This window comes from Perognathus longimembris, chromosome 28, assembly GCF_023159225.1.
Source record: "Perognathus longimembris pacificus isolate PPM17 chromosome 28, ASM2315922v1, whole genome shotgun sequence".
NCBI lineage: Eukaryota > Metazoa > Chordata > Mammalia > Rodentia > Heteromyidae > Perognathus > Perognathus longimembris.
In genome coordinates this window covers 71,532,134-71,548,505 of record NC_063188.1, presented here as the reverse complement: position 1 = coordinate 71,548,505, position 16,372 = coordinate 71,532,134, and the positions used below count along the sequence as shown (strand labels likewise).

The 16,372-nt window shown below is 41.1% G+C and overlaps 1 protein-coding gene across 1 annotated transcript in view; it reads left to right on the top strand.

Moving 5' to 3' along the window:
- The window catches only part of Smc1a (structural maintenance of chromosomes 1A), a 53,161-nt gene that overhangs the window by 15,395 nt on the left and 21,394 nt on the right, over positions 1-16,372 (top strand). The window contains exons 8-16 of the mRNA XM_048336693.1: positions 236-318; positions 719-926; positions 4,811-4,996; positions 5,089-5,268; positions 5,360-5,506; positions 5,594-5,731; positions 7,212-7,328; positions 7,436-7,542; positions 12,827-12,968. Of these exons, the coding sequence (XP_048192650.1) occupies positions 236-318; positions 719-926; positions 4,811-4,996; positions 5,089-5,268; positions 5,360-5,506; positions 5,594-5,731; positions 7,212-7,328; positions 7,436-7,542; positions 12,827-12,968 (1,308 nt within the window). The remainder of the gene's footprint in view (positions 1-235; positions 319-718; positions 927-4,810; positions 4,997-5,088; positions 5,269-5,359; positions 5,507-5,593; positions 5,732-7,211; positions 7,329-7,435; positions 7,543-12,826; positions 12,969-16,372) is intronic.

Genomic DNA, 16,372 nt, shown 5'->3' with positions numbered 1-16,372 from the left:
TGGATGTAATACTTATGAGAAGTTCTGGAGTCCTAAGAGTTACCAATTTATTAGCAGACCAAAGAGAACATGATATATCTGCATTTTTAGTAGGCCTCCTGCATTGTTGACAGATTGTCTTGGACTATTGGGCCCTTGGATGTATGAGTAGGCACATTGGGAATATAAGCCAGGGCACCATGGTCTTGTAGTTGATTGGATCAGCCCTTGATGGTCGAATATATTTATTGCTCAGGCCAAGATCAAGCAAAAGCTTCGAGAGATTGAAGAGAATCAGAAACGGATTGAGAAGCTGGAGGAATACATTACCACCAGCAAGTATGTGGTTCTGTAACCTTTCCTTTATCCTCTGTCTGTCCCCCCACCCCCCTTATTGTGCCTTGAAACTCAGGCTTTGGGGCTTTTAATTCTTAAGTCTTTGCATTCTCGCTTGGCTTTTTTTTGCTCAAGGCTGGCTCTATCACCTGAGCCACACCTCTACTTCCAGCTTTTTGCTGGTTAATTGGAGTTAAGAGGGTCTCAGATTTGTCTGTCTGGACTGGCTTTGAACCATGGTCCTTAGATCTCAGCTTCCTATGTAGCTAGGATTATGGGTGTGAGCTACTGGCACCTGTCTGCTTTTCTTCTAGGCCTGCCCTGCTCCTCTTTCAGGAAGACTACCAGTTTAGGAATATTATCACCAATCAGTGTATAACTCCTGTGTTCTCTCACTTTATAGACAATCCCTAGAGGAGCAGAAGAAATTAGAGGGAGAACTGACAGAGGAAGTGGAGATGGCCAAACGGCGTATTGACGAGATCAATAAGGAACTAAACCAGGTGATGGAGCAGTTGGGAGATGCCCGCATTGACCGCCAGGAGAGCAGTCGCCAGCAGCGAAAGGCAGAGATAATGGAAAGCATCAAGCGCCTTTACCCTGGCTCTGTGGTAAGACTGGAGAAGAAACTTGTTCACTGAGTACTTATTCAGACTCACTATCAAGCTTCTTCCAGCAGACCTGTGAGGACAAGGGGGTTAATCCTATTTCTATAGCTGGCTTGCCTAAAGAAGCACAGTTTATAAGTAGGAGAACTAAAATTTAGCCCCTAGTTGTCCTGACTCTTAAGCTTAAGCTTAAGCTTAAACTGTTTTTTTTTTTTTTTTTTTTGGCCAGTCCTGGGGCTTGGACTCAGGGCCTGAGCACTGTCCCTGGCTTATTTTTGCTCAAAGCTAGCACTCTGCCACTTGAGCCACAGCGCCACTTATGGCCATTTTCTGTATATGTGGTGCTGGGGAACTGAACCCAGGGCCTCACGTATATGAGGCAAGCACTCTTGCCACTAGGCCATATCCCCAGCCCCAAGCTTAAACTGTTTTTACTACACCAATCACATCTTACTGAAGGATTTTTCTTGCTGTGTGTCTACTCCTTTATTGGAGTAAGGAGGTGGAGGAAGCGTTTGGAATGTGGGGAGACCATGGGTCTGCATTTGCTCTTCAAGGAAGTAGCTGTGGGCAGTCTTGAGCTCCCTTGGCACGTGTCAGCCAGCCCATTAGCTTTTTTTTTTTTTTTTGGCCAGTCCTGGGGCTTGAAATCAAGGGCCTGAGTACTGTCCCAGGCTTCTTTTTGGTCAAGGCTAGCACTCTATCACTTGAGCCACAATACCACTTTTGGCTTTTTTCTGTATATGTGGTGCTGAGGAATCGAACCCAGGGCTTCATGTTTGCGAGGCAAGCACTCTATCACTAGGCCATATTCCCAGCCCCCAGCCCATTAGCTTTTAGGGATACCTAGGACTTTATCAGGTCTTTTTTTTTTTAGTGCCAGTTCTGGGCTCTAACTCAGAGCCTGTGCACTGTCCTTGAGCTTTTTTGCTTAAGGCTAGCATTCTACTACCACTGAAGCCCATAGCTCCACTTCTGGGATTTTAGTTTGTTTCGTTTTGTTTTTTTGGCCAGTCCTAGGCCGTGAACTCAGGGCCTGAGCACTGTCCCTGGCTTCTTTTTTGCTCAAGGCTAGCACTCTGCCACTTGAGCCACAGCGCCACTTCTGGCCATTTTCTGTGTATGTGGTGCTGAGGAATCGAACCCAGGGCCTCATGTATACGAGGCAAGCACTCTTGCCACTAGGCCATATCCCCAGCCCCACTTCTGGGATTTTGGTAGTTAACTGGAGATAAGAATCTCACGGACTTTCTTTCCTGGGCTGACTTAGAACTATTATCCTCAGATCTCAGCCTCCTGAGAAGCTAGGATTATAGGCATGAGGCACCAGCACCCATCTCACTTTCGAAATTTTATTGTGACATAAAAAAGACATTTTCTAGCTGGCCTCTCATCTCTTTCCTTAGCCTTTATGACCAAATTCTGAGTTCCCAGGTTCCCTGAATATTATCCTTTTATGGTATACTGTCCTGGGTTCAACTTAGTTGGGCTCCATAAATATTTCCTGGCCACTCTTAGGTACTAGGTACTGTTGAGGAAATAACTGTGAATTCAAATCAATCCTGTCTTTGAAGAACTTACCTATTACCTGGTAGTTCTCAGGGAATCATACCTGGGTAGAAGGGAAGGGAACTGGCAAAGGTTTCTTTTGTTGGGTGCTGGAGAGAATTTGAGATAATATCTATAAGATATAAGGTATCTTATAATGAATGTCTGGGTTTCACTGTTTTGTGAAATAGTTATGTTTGGAAAGGTGATTGTGGTTTTATATATGACATGAAATTGTTGCTGAAGAAGAATTATAGTTCTTTTCTGCATAGTATGGGGGCCCATGCTTATGGTCCTGTGTAAGGAAAAATAACCCAAAGTGCTTTTTTTTTTTTTTTTTTTGCAGTAATGGGATTTGAAGTGAGGGCCTTGTTCAAAGTGGTTTTCCTATTCTTACACAGCCAGTACAGCACTTCACTTCTGATACTAGATGTGTGTATAGGAAGGGTGGAAAGGAGTCTTCCCCCACACACCAAGGAATTCTTTATCAGATACTACCTGGATGGCCTATCAATTCAGTTCTATTGTCTACCTAGAGGCATCATCAGATTTCACAGGTTAAGTACTCAGTCCCACAAGATGTCAGTTACAAGCCCCAGGTTTGTGACTGTCATTGGGTTCCCTTGACCCTTCCCTGAGTTTGATTGATTTGCTAGAGTGGCTTACAGAACGTGGGGAAACACATTTACCAATTTCTTATAAAGGATACTGAGGGAGGAATAGCCAAATTGATGTGATGTATATCATAAGGCATGTGAGAAAGAGGTATGGAGTTTTTATGCTTGTTCAGCCATCCAGAAGCACCTTGAACAGTACAGCTTTAAATGTTTTATTTTTGCTGTTCTCGGGGTCCTGTACTAGCTAAGCAAGAACTTCATTGCTAAGCTAAGCACTTGAACCATGCCACTAGCCCTTGTAGCTTTTAAGCTTTTATGCTTCATATACATGCTTGATTAAATTATTGGCCATTCCTGATCAACTCAACCTTCAGCCCTGCTTTCTCCCCAGAGGTTGAGGGATGGTGCTGAAAACCTCATCCTCAGACTTGCCTTGAGTCTTTAGTAATTAGCTCCCATCCTAAAGCTACTTAAGAATGGCCAGTGATTAGTGAGCTCATCGTTACCACTCCAGTTTTTGGAGCTGAGTATCAAGAACTGGAGACGATGACTAAATGTGTATTTCTTAATATCACAGTCAGTCTTGTATCTTCAAACACAAATCCTCTATATCAAAATAATCATATAAATGAGAAAATACTGGCATTAATCCCATTCAGCCATTAATTAGTAATTAATCTAGTTCATCATCATATTATGTATGAAAATGTCTCCTGGGCTGAGGCTGCTAGGTTTCTAAGCTCCCATTAATCTTGTCAGGTCCCCAAAGCAGTCTTGGAAAACTTACAACTTTACCCATTCAGGCAACTGGTCTGATGTAATTGAGCTAAGAGATAATGTAATCTCTTGTTCTGAGCCCCTTTCAAGATGTTAATATAATATTGGGTTTCTGTTTTTATATAACTTTTTTATTCCTTCCTTAACCCTTTTTCTCTTACTCGAACTATTCTACTTTCGGAAGTAAAATTTAGATTGACTAATAACAGACAGCAATATTTATTCAGCAAGTGTCTCTTCTCAGTCAATTCCTGTCCATGTTAGAGTTACAGGAGTGTAGATCTTACAAAGTTGTTTAATAGGCAGTATAGCTATATTCATTGTTCCTGGTACAGATTTTAGGCTACTCTTCTTTGTGAATTGATAATTGAGATCCCCTCTGGGTTTTGATATCAAAACCTAGACTAATGGACTAATGTTGGACCTTTCTTTTTGACAGTTGTGGGGCTTGAGCTCAGGGTCTGGGTACTATCCCTGAGCTTCTTTTGCTCAAGGTTAGCACTCTGCCGCTTGAGCCACAGCTCTATTTCCAGCCTTTTTGGTAGACTATTGGAGATAAAGCATTGCATGAACTTTCTTGCCATGGTGAACTGCAATCCTCCTATGTCAGCCTCCTGAATAGCTAGGATTACAGGCATGAGCCACTATATTGCAAGGCTTGGAAATTGAAAAAAAAAATTTTTTTTTTGGCCAGTCCTGGGCCTTGGACTCAGGGCCTGATCACTGTCCCTGGCTTCTTCCCGCTCAAGGCTAGCACTCTGCCACTTTAGCCACAGCGCCCCCTCTGGCCGTTTTCCCTATATGTGGTGCTGGGGAATCGAACCGAGAGCTTCATGTGTAGGAGGCAAGCACTCTTGCCACTAGGCCATATCCCCAGCCTGGTAATTGAAATTTTTAAGCTTCCAAAAGCCTCATACTTCAGTTTCCCCCTTTTCCTTTACTCAGTATGGTCGCCTCATTGACCTCTGCCAGCCCACACAAAAGAAATACCAGATTGCTGTGACAAAGGTTTTGGGCAAGAACATGGATGCCATTATTGTAGACTCAGAGAAGACAGGCCGAGACTGTATTCAGTATATCAAGGAGCAGCGTGGGGAGCCTGAGACCTTCTTGCCTCTTGACTACCTGGAGGTGAGGCTTGTGGGCATGGGGTCGATATTATTTAAATCACTGCCTCTCACCTCCATACTATGTTCTGCTACTTACTAAGCTTTTTTCTACAGGTGAAACCTACAGATGAGAAACTACGGGAGCTGAAGGGAGCCAAGCTAGTGATTGATGTGATTCGCTATGAGCCACCTCATATCAAAAAAGCCTTGCAGTATGCTTGTGGCAATGCCCTTGTCTGTGACAATGTGGAGGATGCCCGTCGCATTGCCTTTGGAGGCCACCAACGTCACAAGGTGTGGATTCTCTTGTCCAGGTTGGAACTGGACAGCCTCATTACTGGAGATTCCAATATTCAGCTTTTCCTGTTTTCTTCCTACTGTATAGACGGTGGCACTGGATGGGACCCTGTTCCAGAAGTCAGGAGTCATCTCTGGTGGGGCCAGTGACCTGAAGGCCAAGGCACGGCGCTGGGATGAGAAAGCAGTGGACAAGTTGAAAGAGAAGAAGGAGCGTTTGACAGAAGAGCTGAAAGTAAGTCAAGGGAAATACTAGTCCTTAGAGGTAAAGGTCCTTAGCCCAGGTTGGCCACCTTACCAAGTCCTTTCTTGTCCCCTTCAGGAACAGATGAAAGCAAAGAGGAAAGAGGCAGAGCTGCGTCAGGTGCAGTCTCAGGCCCATGGACTGCAGATGCGACTCAAGTACTCACAGAGTGACCTGGAACAGACTAAGACAAGACATTTGGCTCTGAATCTCCAGGTGGGGCCTGGCCTTTAACTCTGTGTTCCAAAGGCCATTCTCATTTCTAGCCCAGATTTTTCAGGGTGAGGGGTGCCAGAGATTTGTTTCATTCTTCCCTCCCAGCCTATTCCAAGGAACCAAACATAGTAGAGCAAGATAACCATAGGTTTAGATCTTGACAGACAGAGCTTATCTTTATAACAGTAGGCACCTTACTTTCAGCATCAGTTTTGTCATCTTCATCCATAAAATGGGAATTAATATCTACTTTATAGGGTCATTGTGAAGATGGAATGAGCTGATACAAAGAGCTTAGCAATAGGTGCTCAGTAAATGTTACGAGCTATTATTAGTATAATTCATCAAAAATATTTGAATTTCTAAGGGTGAATTGAAGGTAACCTACAAGTTTGTGACAGTCATACTTGTCTTCCTAGTTCTTTGGAGGCTGAGGCAAGAAGATCAAGAGTTTGAGGCTATCATAGGTTATTTAGTGAGATCCTGTCTCAATAAATAAAATAAAAAAGAAAAGGCAGATTTCTGCATTGTGGTAATAAAGTTTGAATTCAGCTTTGGGCTTATTTGGCTTGCTAATTTGCTGCTCTGTCCTTCAAGTCATGTCTCCAACTCTTTCTTTTCTTTTCTTTTCTTTTTTTTTTTGTTTCAGTCCTAGGGCTTGAACTCAGCCTGCATGGCTTATTTATTGTTCAAGGCTAGAACTCTGCCACTTTAGCCATAGCTCTACTTCTGGCTTTTTGTTGATTCACTAGAGATAAGAGTTGGTTATGAACTTTCCTTCCTGGGCTGGCTTTGAACCACAGTCCTCAGATCTTAGCCTCCTGAGCAGCTAGGATTACAGGCGTGAGCCACTGGTACCTGGCTTCAATTTTTCTTTTTGCTAGTTGCTTTGGAGATTTAGTCTGTGGGCTTTTCTGGGCCAATTCTGAACCTTAAGCCTGCCTTTGGATATCAGCCTCCTGAATAGTTAGGATTACAGGTATGGACCACCAGCATTCAGCTATTTATGATTTCTCTTTTTTTTATTATTGGGTACTTTCCTAGCTTGCCTTGGAGGTAGTATATAGTATGTATTTGTGTAGTATATGTATGCATATATAGGCTTGCATGTATATAAATATGTGTGTATATGTCTATACATACATTATATGTATGCATATGGGTTCATGCATGTGTATAATTTCACCTTTTTATAAAATAAAGTCTAAATCCTAATATATCTCCAGGAATTTATAGATAAGGGACTTTGGACCTATCACCTAATAATATTTACTGTATGTTCACCCCTGTCTGAATTGGAGGCTAGGGAAGCCATGTGATGTCTTCAGTGAGAAATTTTAGAGACTAGGGCAGTAGTGCTAAGTCAGATTTTCTCATTCTGGGGAGAGCTAACCCTTCCTGACCATGAGGCTGGTGTTGTCGGGGTAGATATTTTTGTCGATGGAGCCTGGTATCTTGTTTTTCGATAAACTGCCTACAGGAAAAGTCCAAGCTGGAGAGTGAGCTGGCTAACTTTGGGCCTCGCATTAATGATATCAAGAGAATCATCCAAAGCCGAGAGAGGGAAATGAAGGACTTGAAGGAGAAGATGAACCAGGTTTGTAATGGGATCAGGCATACCAGCATGTGTATCAAGGCAGGACTGGTATTAGAAGCAGGATTCTGATCAAGAGGACTTCTCTCCTCCTTGACTACTTCCTTCAGGTAGAAGATGAGGTGTTTGAAGAGTTTTGTCGGGAGATTGGTGTGCGCAACATCCGAGAGTTTGAGGAAGAGAAGGTAAAGCGGCAGAATGAAATTGCCAAGAAGCGGTAAGTAGAATGATGGAAGAAGATAATGAAAGTGCCCTTGGTTGAACCTCTAACCTGACATCATGAAAGGCAGATGCTCTCAAAAGGCAGGGACCACCTCTTAGTAACATTCTTACTTATTGTTCGTTGGCCTTAAGGATAGGGAGACAGTGTGATACAGGATAGTATGTAAGAGTACTTGCATTTAGTTTACCTGATAAAAACAAAGTACACAACTATCTTGGATAGTTACTTGACTTCTCTAAACCACAATTCCTATGAAGTGGATAATAATAATAACCTATCTCGTTGCATTGTTGGGAGGGAATAATCCTTGTGAAATGTTTAGCATAATACTTAGTACCTACTAAGAGTGAAAAATAGCTTTTGTTTTGTCTTTGTGCTGATGTATGAAAGTGGAAGTGGAAAGAAGTTCTAGGTTGGAGGAATAGCCAGAACAAAACAAGCCTTTCCTTTCTTCATTTTAATTCATTCATTTAATAACCCTTACTTGAGCTTTTGTGTCAGGTTGTCATGTGCTAAGTATTAGAAGAGGTGGGGGAGAAGGAAGTAAGATAGAGATGAATGTGACGTAGTCATTGTTGAAAGTAGTCACACCTTGGATCCTGGATCTGTCAATGGCTTAACCAGTTACCCACAGAGTAAATGTCATTGCTCCCTGTCCCAAGCTTGGCTCAAAGGATATAGAATTGATTCAGAGGCTATGTTTTTCTTCAGGGAATGTGTGGAAAGCTTGGGGAAACAGACACATCAGCCATTTCAGAACAGTATGATTGAGAGTGTCATTGATAATGTATATGTAGGGGAAATTTTCAAGGAGGTACAAATCAATAAACAGAAAGTAAATGTAAGAAACTCAGTAGAGCCAGATGCTTGTGGCTCATTCCTGTAACCTGACAACTGAGAACTGAGGATTGCAATTCAAAACTAGGACAGGCAGGAAAGTTTATGGGACTCTAATCTGTTAACCAGAAAAAAAGCTGGAAGTGGAGCTGTGGATCAAGTGGTAGAGTCCCAGCCTCAAGCAGAAAAGCCAAATGAGAATGCAAGGACTTGAGTTCAGTCATCATACCAGTGCATGTCCACACGCGCATGCACACACACACACGCGTGCACGCACGTATGCACACACACACGGAGCCCAGTAGGTGCTAGGGACATGGGCCAAGTTGTAGAATGCTTGCCTTGGAAGGCCCTGAATTCAAACCCCAGTGCTGATGAAGCATAAAGGAAAATGGTCAGAAAATATACTAACATTTCAGGGAGAGAAATTAAATAGCTGTGAATTGTTGCAGTTGATGTTCACTTCATTAACGGAGTTCAAGTTAAAAGCAATCTAAACATATTTGCCTAACATAAGTCTATATATGATGAAAATTTATGCATACATATATCCCAGAGACTTTCCACAAGATCATAAATATAAATATTTAGGGTTGTTATCTTGGTACCATGTGGTAGTGGAATGTTGGTGGCAATATAGTTGGCCATCACTGGGAGAAAGTATAAATTAAGTATGATGAATAGCTGTGTATGGTGATGTGCACCTGTAATTCCAACACTCTGGAGGCTAAAGCAGAAGGATCAAGAATTGAGCTACTTAGGGAGACCTTGTCTTCTCCCCCCAAAAGTAATGAAACAAATAATATACAGACAATGGAATATTGTAGAGCAGTTCAAAGCAAGAGTGGATTTATAAGCTGTAATACAGATAAAATATAAAGCTAGTGTAGACTAATAATGAGATGGAATGATTTGAAGCCAGACAGGGCAGGAAAGTGCATGAAACTATCTCCAATTAACCATTCCCAAACTGGAAGTGGAAGAGTGGCTCAAAGTGGTAGAGCACTAGCCTTGAGGAAAAAGAGCTCAAGGACAGTGCCCTGGCCCTGAGTTCAAGCCCCACAATTGACAAAAAATGCATGTTTTTGTGCCAGTACTGGGGCTTGAAGTCAGGGCCTTGCACTGCCTCTTGGCTTTTTCACTCAAGACTGGTATTCTACCACTTGAGCCACAGCTCCATTTCCAAGTTCTTTCTGGCTAATTGGTAGGTGATTCTCTGACTTCCCTGTCTGTGTTAGCTTTGAATGATGATCCTCACATCCAGCCTCTTGAGTAAGATTACTGGCATGAGCCACCAGGCACGTGGCTAGGATATGCATTTTTTCAAAATGTGTATGTCACTTCAGGATATGTATTCATAGTAGGTAAGGTAATGGAAATGAAAATTAGAGGTTGAAATAAGAGACAATGGAAGGATCTTGCATAGATAGGCATGATAAGTGTGTTGTGAGCGGTAGGATTTAACTAACTCAACTCTACATCTAAAAGTTAAATAAAGAGAGAAGCCCACCAAAGCATAATAGAAACTTTGAAGCACCCACAATGAAGTGTCAGGAAATGATTTACAAAACAAGGAGTGATGAATGAGAGACCTGAATAGTGGGTAGCATTTAGCCAACCAGGCAACAACGGAAGAGTTTCAGGCAGGGAAAATACATGCTTGAAAGTATGTTCTCTATACTAAGTGGTTTTGAATGTCTGGAGCATAAAAAACAGGGTCAGAAGAAAGGTGGAGGTGGTGAAGAGGTCAGCAGGGGTCAGATCACAGAGGGCTTTGTGAGTCATACTTAGGAGATGGGACTTAAAGTTGTAGAGCTCAAAATTGTAGAGTTGTTTACATTTCACTTGGATTATAATGACTAATAGTTTTAAGCTGCTAGCAGGACACCAGTCAGCATCTATTACACCATATTGGACATTAAAGGGGCAGCTTAGAGTTACTTCTACCTGGTCTACATGCTGGTTTCATCTTCTCAAATTTCCAAGAGCATAGGGTGGGAGGGCAATAGTAGGAATCCAGCATTTTCTCCGTGTTCTGTACTACCTAAGCTCTGTGTCTTAAGAAGTCCTAAAATCTTGGTGCAGAGGTTGGGATACTGGAAAGAATCAAAGGCTATGGGGAAAAATAAACTACATGAAGCCAGTAGATCTGCTGATACCTACATGATACTGAGTAATTACTACGTGCCAAGCATGGTTCTAATGACTTTATTTAGTGGCAGTACTGGGGCTTGAACTTGGTACCATGTGTTCTCGATTAGTTAGCTTTTTTTACTCAAGGCTAGCATTCTATCACTTGAACCACACCTCTACTTCTGGCTTTTAATGCTGCTTAATTGGATATAAGAATCCCATGGACTTTCCTGCCTGAGCTTTAAGCTGCAAGTCTCAGATCTTAGTCTCTTAAGTAGCTAGGATTTCAGGTGTGAGCCACCAGCACCTGAAGAAAATGATTTTGGGGGGAGGTACTGGTACAGTGGCTTGAACTAAAGATTTTTTTTTTGCCAGTCCTGGGCTTGGACTCAGGGCCTGAGCACTGTCCCTGGCTTCTTTTTGTTCAAGACTAGCACTCTGCCACTTGAGCCACAGCGCCACTTATGGCCATTTTCTGTATATGTGATGCTGGGGAATTGAACCCAGGGCTTCATGTATAGGAGGCAAGCATTCTTGCCACTAGGCCATATCCCCAGCCCTGAACACAAGCTTTGAGCTCTTGCTAAAGTTTTTTACTCAAGGCTGGCTGTATATCACTTGAACTACACTTTGACTTCTTCTAAGCACTTTATAATAGTAATTAAGAGATTCTCCAACTATTTCATAGATAGGTACTACTACTAATTCCACAGATGAGCAGTCTGAGGCATGGAAAATATATCTAACTTGCCTGAGATCACACTACTACTAGTTGACAGAGTTGAGATGAGTTTGTTCTTAGCCCATTGCATTATATTGTGATGGTAATATACTAGAAAGAGCCTGGGTTTTGATGCTAGACTTTGGTTTTAATCTTTTTTTGTCAGTCATAGGGCCAAGGTGCTGTCCCTGAGCTTTTTTTTTTCCTTAAGACTAGCACTCTACCACTTTTAGCCACAGCTTTACAGCTTTACTTACAGTTTCTTGGTGGTTAATTGGAGATAAGAGTCTCATGGACTTTCCTCCTGGGCTGGCTTTGAACCATGATCCTAATATCTCAGCCTCCTGAGTAGCTAGGATTATAGGCATGAGCCACCAGCATCCTGCTGGTTTTAATATTAATATCCACCATTTATTAGCTGTACAGCCTTGTGGAGATTCCTACCAATTAGCCTTAAGTTTCCTTTGTAAAATATGGATAATAGTGACTATTTTGGGGGCTGTGGATTAGATGAGTAGAGATTTTATGTACATATAATAAATATGTATATATATATGCTTAACAAATAGGAATTACCCATAGCTGGTCAATTCAGGTAGACATTTTTTCCCACCAAAAACATAAAATGTATCTTAGTCATAAGAGTGATTGGCAAAATTGCAATTGCTAGAAACTAGCCTACTCTTCTCAAATATGTGTATACATATGTATGTATATATATATATATCTCCCCTATAAAGGATGCTTAACTATTATACATTAACAATTAAAATGATTTATGCTTCAAATATGTATGTTACAAATTGTAGAATAATAATTAGTAATATGGGAATATATTTAATATAAGTGACAATTCAGCTTATTAAGCTATTCAAGGATAGTACATTAAAGATCAAAATATACATTGAAATGAATATACATATGGATAAAATGCTGACTACATATATAACAAATATAAACACATATCGGAATAGAAAACTCAAGCTATTTGATATGTATATTACATTGTTTTTTGTTTTTTTTGCTAATCCTGGGGCTTGGACTCAAGGCATGGGTACTGTGTCCCTGGCTTCTTTTTGCTCAAGGCTAGCACTCTACCAGGAGCCACAGCGCCATTTCTGGCTTTTTCTGTTTTATGTGGTGGTGCTAAGGAATCGAACCCAGGGCTTTGTGTACGCTAGGCAAGCACTCTATCACTAAGCCACACTCTCAGCCCCTATATAGTTCTTTTTTAATTTTATTTTATTGTCAAGGTGATATACAGAGAGGTTACAGTTACATACGTAAGGTAGTGAGTACATTGCTTGTTAAACTTGTTACCCCTTCCTCATTTTTCTCCCACCTTCCCTTCCCCCCTGGGGCCTTTTTATGCCTCTTTTTAGAAATTGGAAAGGTACTTGGAGCTTCAGTGCTTAAAAGGAAATAAATGGAGTCTGGATTCACCTGTCTTGTGCCAAGTCAATAATGCTAGGTTTAGGAACTTAGTTTTCCAACATCTGGGCAGTTTTATATGTATATGGATGACTGAAATTCAGCAGTAACTTGGAAACCTTGAGCTATGGGCTTAGTTCCCCTCTCTTTCTGCAGTTTGGAGTTTGAAAATCAGAAGACTCGCTTGGGTATCCAGTTGGATTTTGAGAAAAACCAACTGAAAGAGGACCAGGATAAAGTGCACATGTGGGAACAGACAGTGAAGAAGGATGAAAATGAGATAGAAAAACTCAAGAAGGTAAGAAAGGAGAAAAATTTAAAAGACAAAATATTGGGAGGGAAAAATTGAAACAGTGCGACAGGTAGAAGGATAATATTCATAATTTATAAATCTCATATATATGAAATTTTTTAAAAAGACCTAAATAGGAGGAAAAGTAGGTAAGTGGCACAAAATTTTTTTGTCAGTTGTAGGGCTAGAACTCTGGGCTTGGGTGCTGTCCCTGAGCTCTTCAGCTCAAGGATGACACTCTATCACTTTGAGCCATAACACCTTGCCTGGGTTGGCTTTGAACCTTGATCTTCATATCTCAGCCTCCTGAGAAGCTAGAACTACAGGGTGAGCCACCAGTACCCAGCAGGCCCAGGTTTTTAATGTTATTTAAGTACATACAAACATATGCTTAAAACAACCAAAAATCATCAGAAACATACAAATTAAACAGCAACATAAAATTTACTTCTGAGGCTGGGAATATGGCCTAGTGGCAAGAGAGCTCGACTTGTATACATGAAGCCCTGGGTTCGATTCCTCAGCACCACATATATAGAAAACGGCCAGAAGTGGCGCTGTGGCTCAAGTGGCAGAGCAAAAAGGAAGCCAGGGACTTGAGTCCAAGGCCCAGGACTGGCCAAAAAAAAAAAAAATTACTTCTGAATAAAGGGGTGTGTGTGTGTGTGTGTGTGTGTGTGTGTGTGTGTGGGTGTGGGTGTGGGTGTGGGTGTGGGTGTGTGGGTGTGTGTGTGTGGGTGTGTGGGGGTGTGTGTGTGGGTGTGTGTGTGGGGGTGTGTGTGTGGGTGTGTGTGGGTGTGGGTGTGTTTTCTAGGGCTTGATGCTGTCCCTGAGCTTTTTTGCTCAAAGCTAGCTTTCTATTACTAAAGCCACAGCTCCACTTATTGGAATTGGACATAAAAGTCTCATGGACTTCCCTGACTAGACTGGCTTTGAATGGTAATCCTCAGATCTCAGCTTCCTGAGTTGGTAGAATTACAGATCTGAGCCACTGGCACCAGGAAACCATGTAATTATTACAGATAATAAACTGCTCAGAGATGGTTAGTAATTATTTCAGCCCCTAATATGTTACAGTCCTTTGCTGAAGAGCCTTGAGGAACTGAGAACTAGTTATTATTCTTTATGTCACATCATCCACAATATTTGAAAAGAACAGGACCAGATCAATTTAGGTAAAATGTTTGGCTAGCAACCAAATCCATTCTCTTTTTCTTGGCTCTACCAAGGTGTGGTAAACCACACCTCCACTTCTGGCTTTTTGGTGACTCACTGGAGATAAGAGTCTCACTGACTTTCCTGCCCAGGCTAGCTTTGAACCATAATCCTCAGATTTTAGCCTTCTGAGTAGCTAGAATTATAGATGTGAACCATTTGTACCCGTTTTCTCTTTTTTAATCATAAGTTATACAAAGGATTTCAGTTCAACCTTTCAATACATCTTGGTCACTGTCACCCCTTCCAACTTGAGTCTTTAATATTCATATTTTAGTTCTTCTACTTTGTCATTGAAAGCGTTCATGGATTTTTACTTAGTAATTCCTTCCAGCTGACTCTATAGACAGCCTACATATCCTTGCCTTTGAGGTCCAACATCCTGAGTTCTGGAAATATGCTGCTCATAGCCACTTGTCTGTAGTAGTTGTAAGGTAAAAAGTATCTAATCTACTGTCTTGGTCTTAAGATGCTTAACACCCTAAGTAGCATTCTCAAATGTAGCCTGAGACAAGCTGACAAGGTTACAAGGAATTTGGGGAATCCACAAGAAGACAAGGAGCAGTAATGGAAGACTGGACTAGCAGATTAGCAAGTACCTTTAAAGGTGCACCTTAACTTTTCCTCCCCTAAATTCAGATTCAGCCTGAAAATTGAGCAACAGATGATGTTTTGCTGAAATAAAACAACTTTTCCATGTGATTGTTAGTAAATGCTATATCTCAATTCTTTTAAGTTTAGCATGCCTGTACCAGTCACTCACTGTATTTATTTATACCCTTTTTAATATACCATGAAACCTTAGTTCCTTTTTCTTTTGTGGTAGTGGGTTTGAAATTAGGGCCTCAAGCTTTCTAGGCAGGCCCTCTATCACCTGAGCCACACTTGCAACCCCCAGGTGATTTAGTCTTCTCTTGGTTTAAGCATATTATTTGTTTTTTTGTTTGTTTATTGGCTTATATATGCTGCTTGCTTGTGTATTTTCTTCATTAACCTATAATAACTAAAGTAATCCCTTTTAGTGTCTTCAGAATCTTAAAGACTGTAGGAGATTGGGCAGTAAAATCCTGGCGGTGGGACTAGATTTACACTAGGATATAAATCTAGGATAATGTATTTATGTGACCTTTTTTTTTGCCAGTCCTGGGGCTTGGACTCAGGGCCTGAGCACTGTCCCTGGCTTCTTTTTGCTCAAGGCTAGCACTCTGCCACTTGAGCCACAGCGCCACTTCTGGCCATTTTCTATATATGTGGTGCTAGGGAATCGAACGCTGGGCTTCATGTATAGGAGACAAGCACTCTTGCCACTAGGCCATATTCCCAGCCCCGATTATGTGACCTTTTGACTTTTTATTTTGAAATATTTTTCAGCTTAGGAGAAAGTTGTGAGAATAGTACAACCATTTCTTCATACCCACAGGAGATTCTAGAGTCTATGAAATCCCCTTCCCCTTCAAAGGCATCAAAATCGAAGGATGCTCAGATCCCTTGTATAAGATGATGTATTATTTGTATATAACTTATACACATCTTCCTGTACTTTAAATCATCTTTATATTATAATGTCTGATGCAATGTAGCTACTGCGTAAATTGTTGTTATACTTTATTATGTAAGGAACAATGACCAGAAAAGTTTGTATACATTCAGTACAGGCACAATTTTCAAATATTTTTGATCCTCGGTTAGTTGAATCCACAGATACAGAACTTGTAGGTACAGAAGGCCAACTGTCAAAGAACTCCCATCTACCCATCACCAAGATTCATCATTCATCATCACGTTGCTATAGTTGATTTTGCATTCTCTGTGTGTGCTTATTTTTATGAGCCATTTTAGAGTAAGTTGCAGCGATGTCCCCTTTAGGGTCTCTGTGTGTGTGTGTGTGTGTGTTAAGATCAAAATGAAAATAGAATTCTTGTAAAAAAAAAATCAGAAGATTACAAGTAAGGCTGTAATTTTCCTTTGGCTGACTACTGTCAATCTAGTCATTTTTCTTTCCAGTGTTAATCTTGGGTCAGTGAATATTCTTACAGACGTTTTTATGTTTGACTTAATTACTTGTATAGTATATGTGTACTCACAGAGAATATACATGTACTATTTGTGTACAAAACTATTGGTTTTAAAACATACAAATATATTACACATAATAGAGCTTTAATTTAGAAAAAATGCTTAGATATAACCTTAAG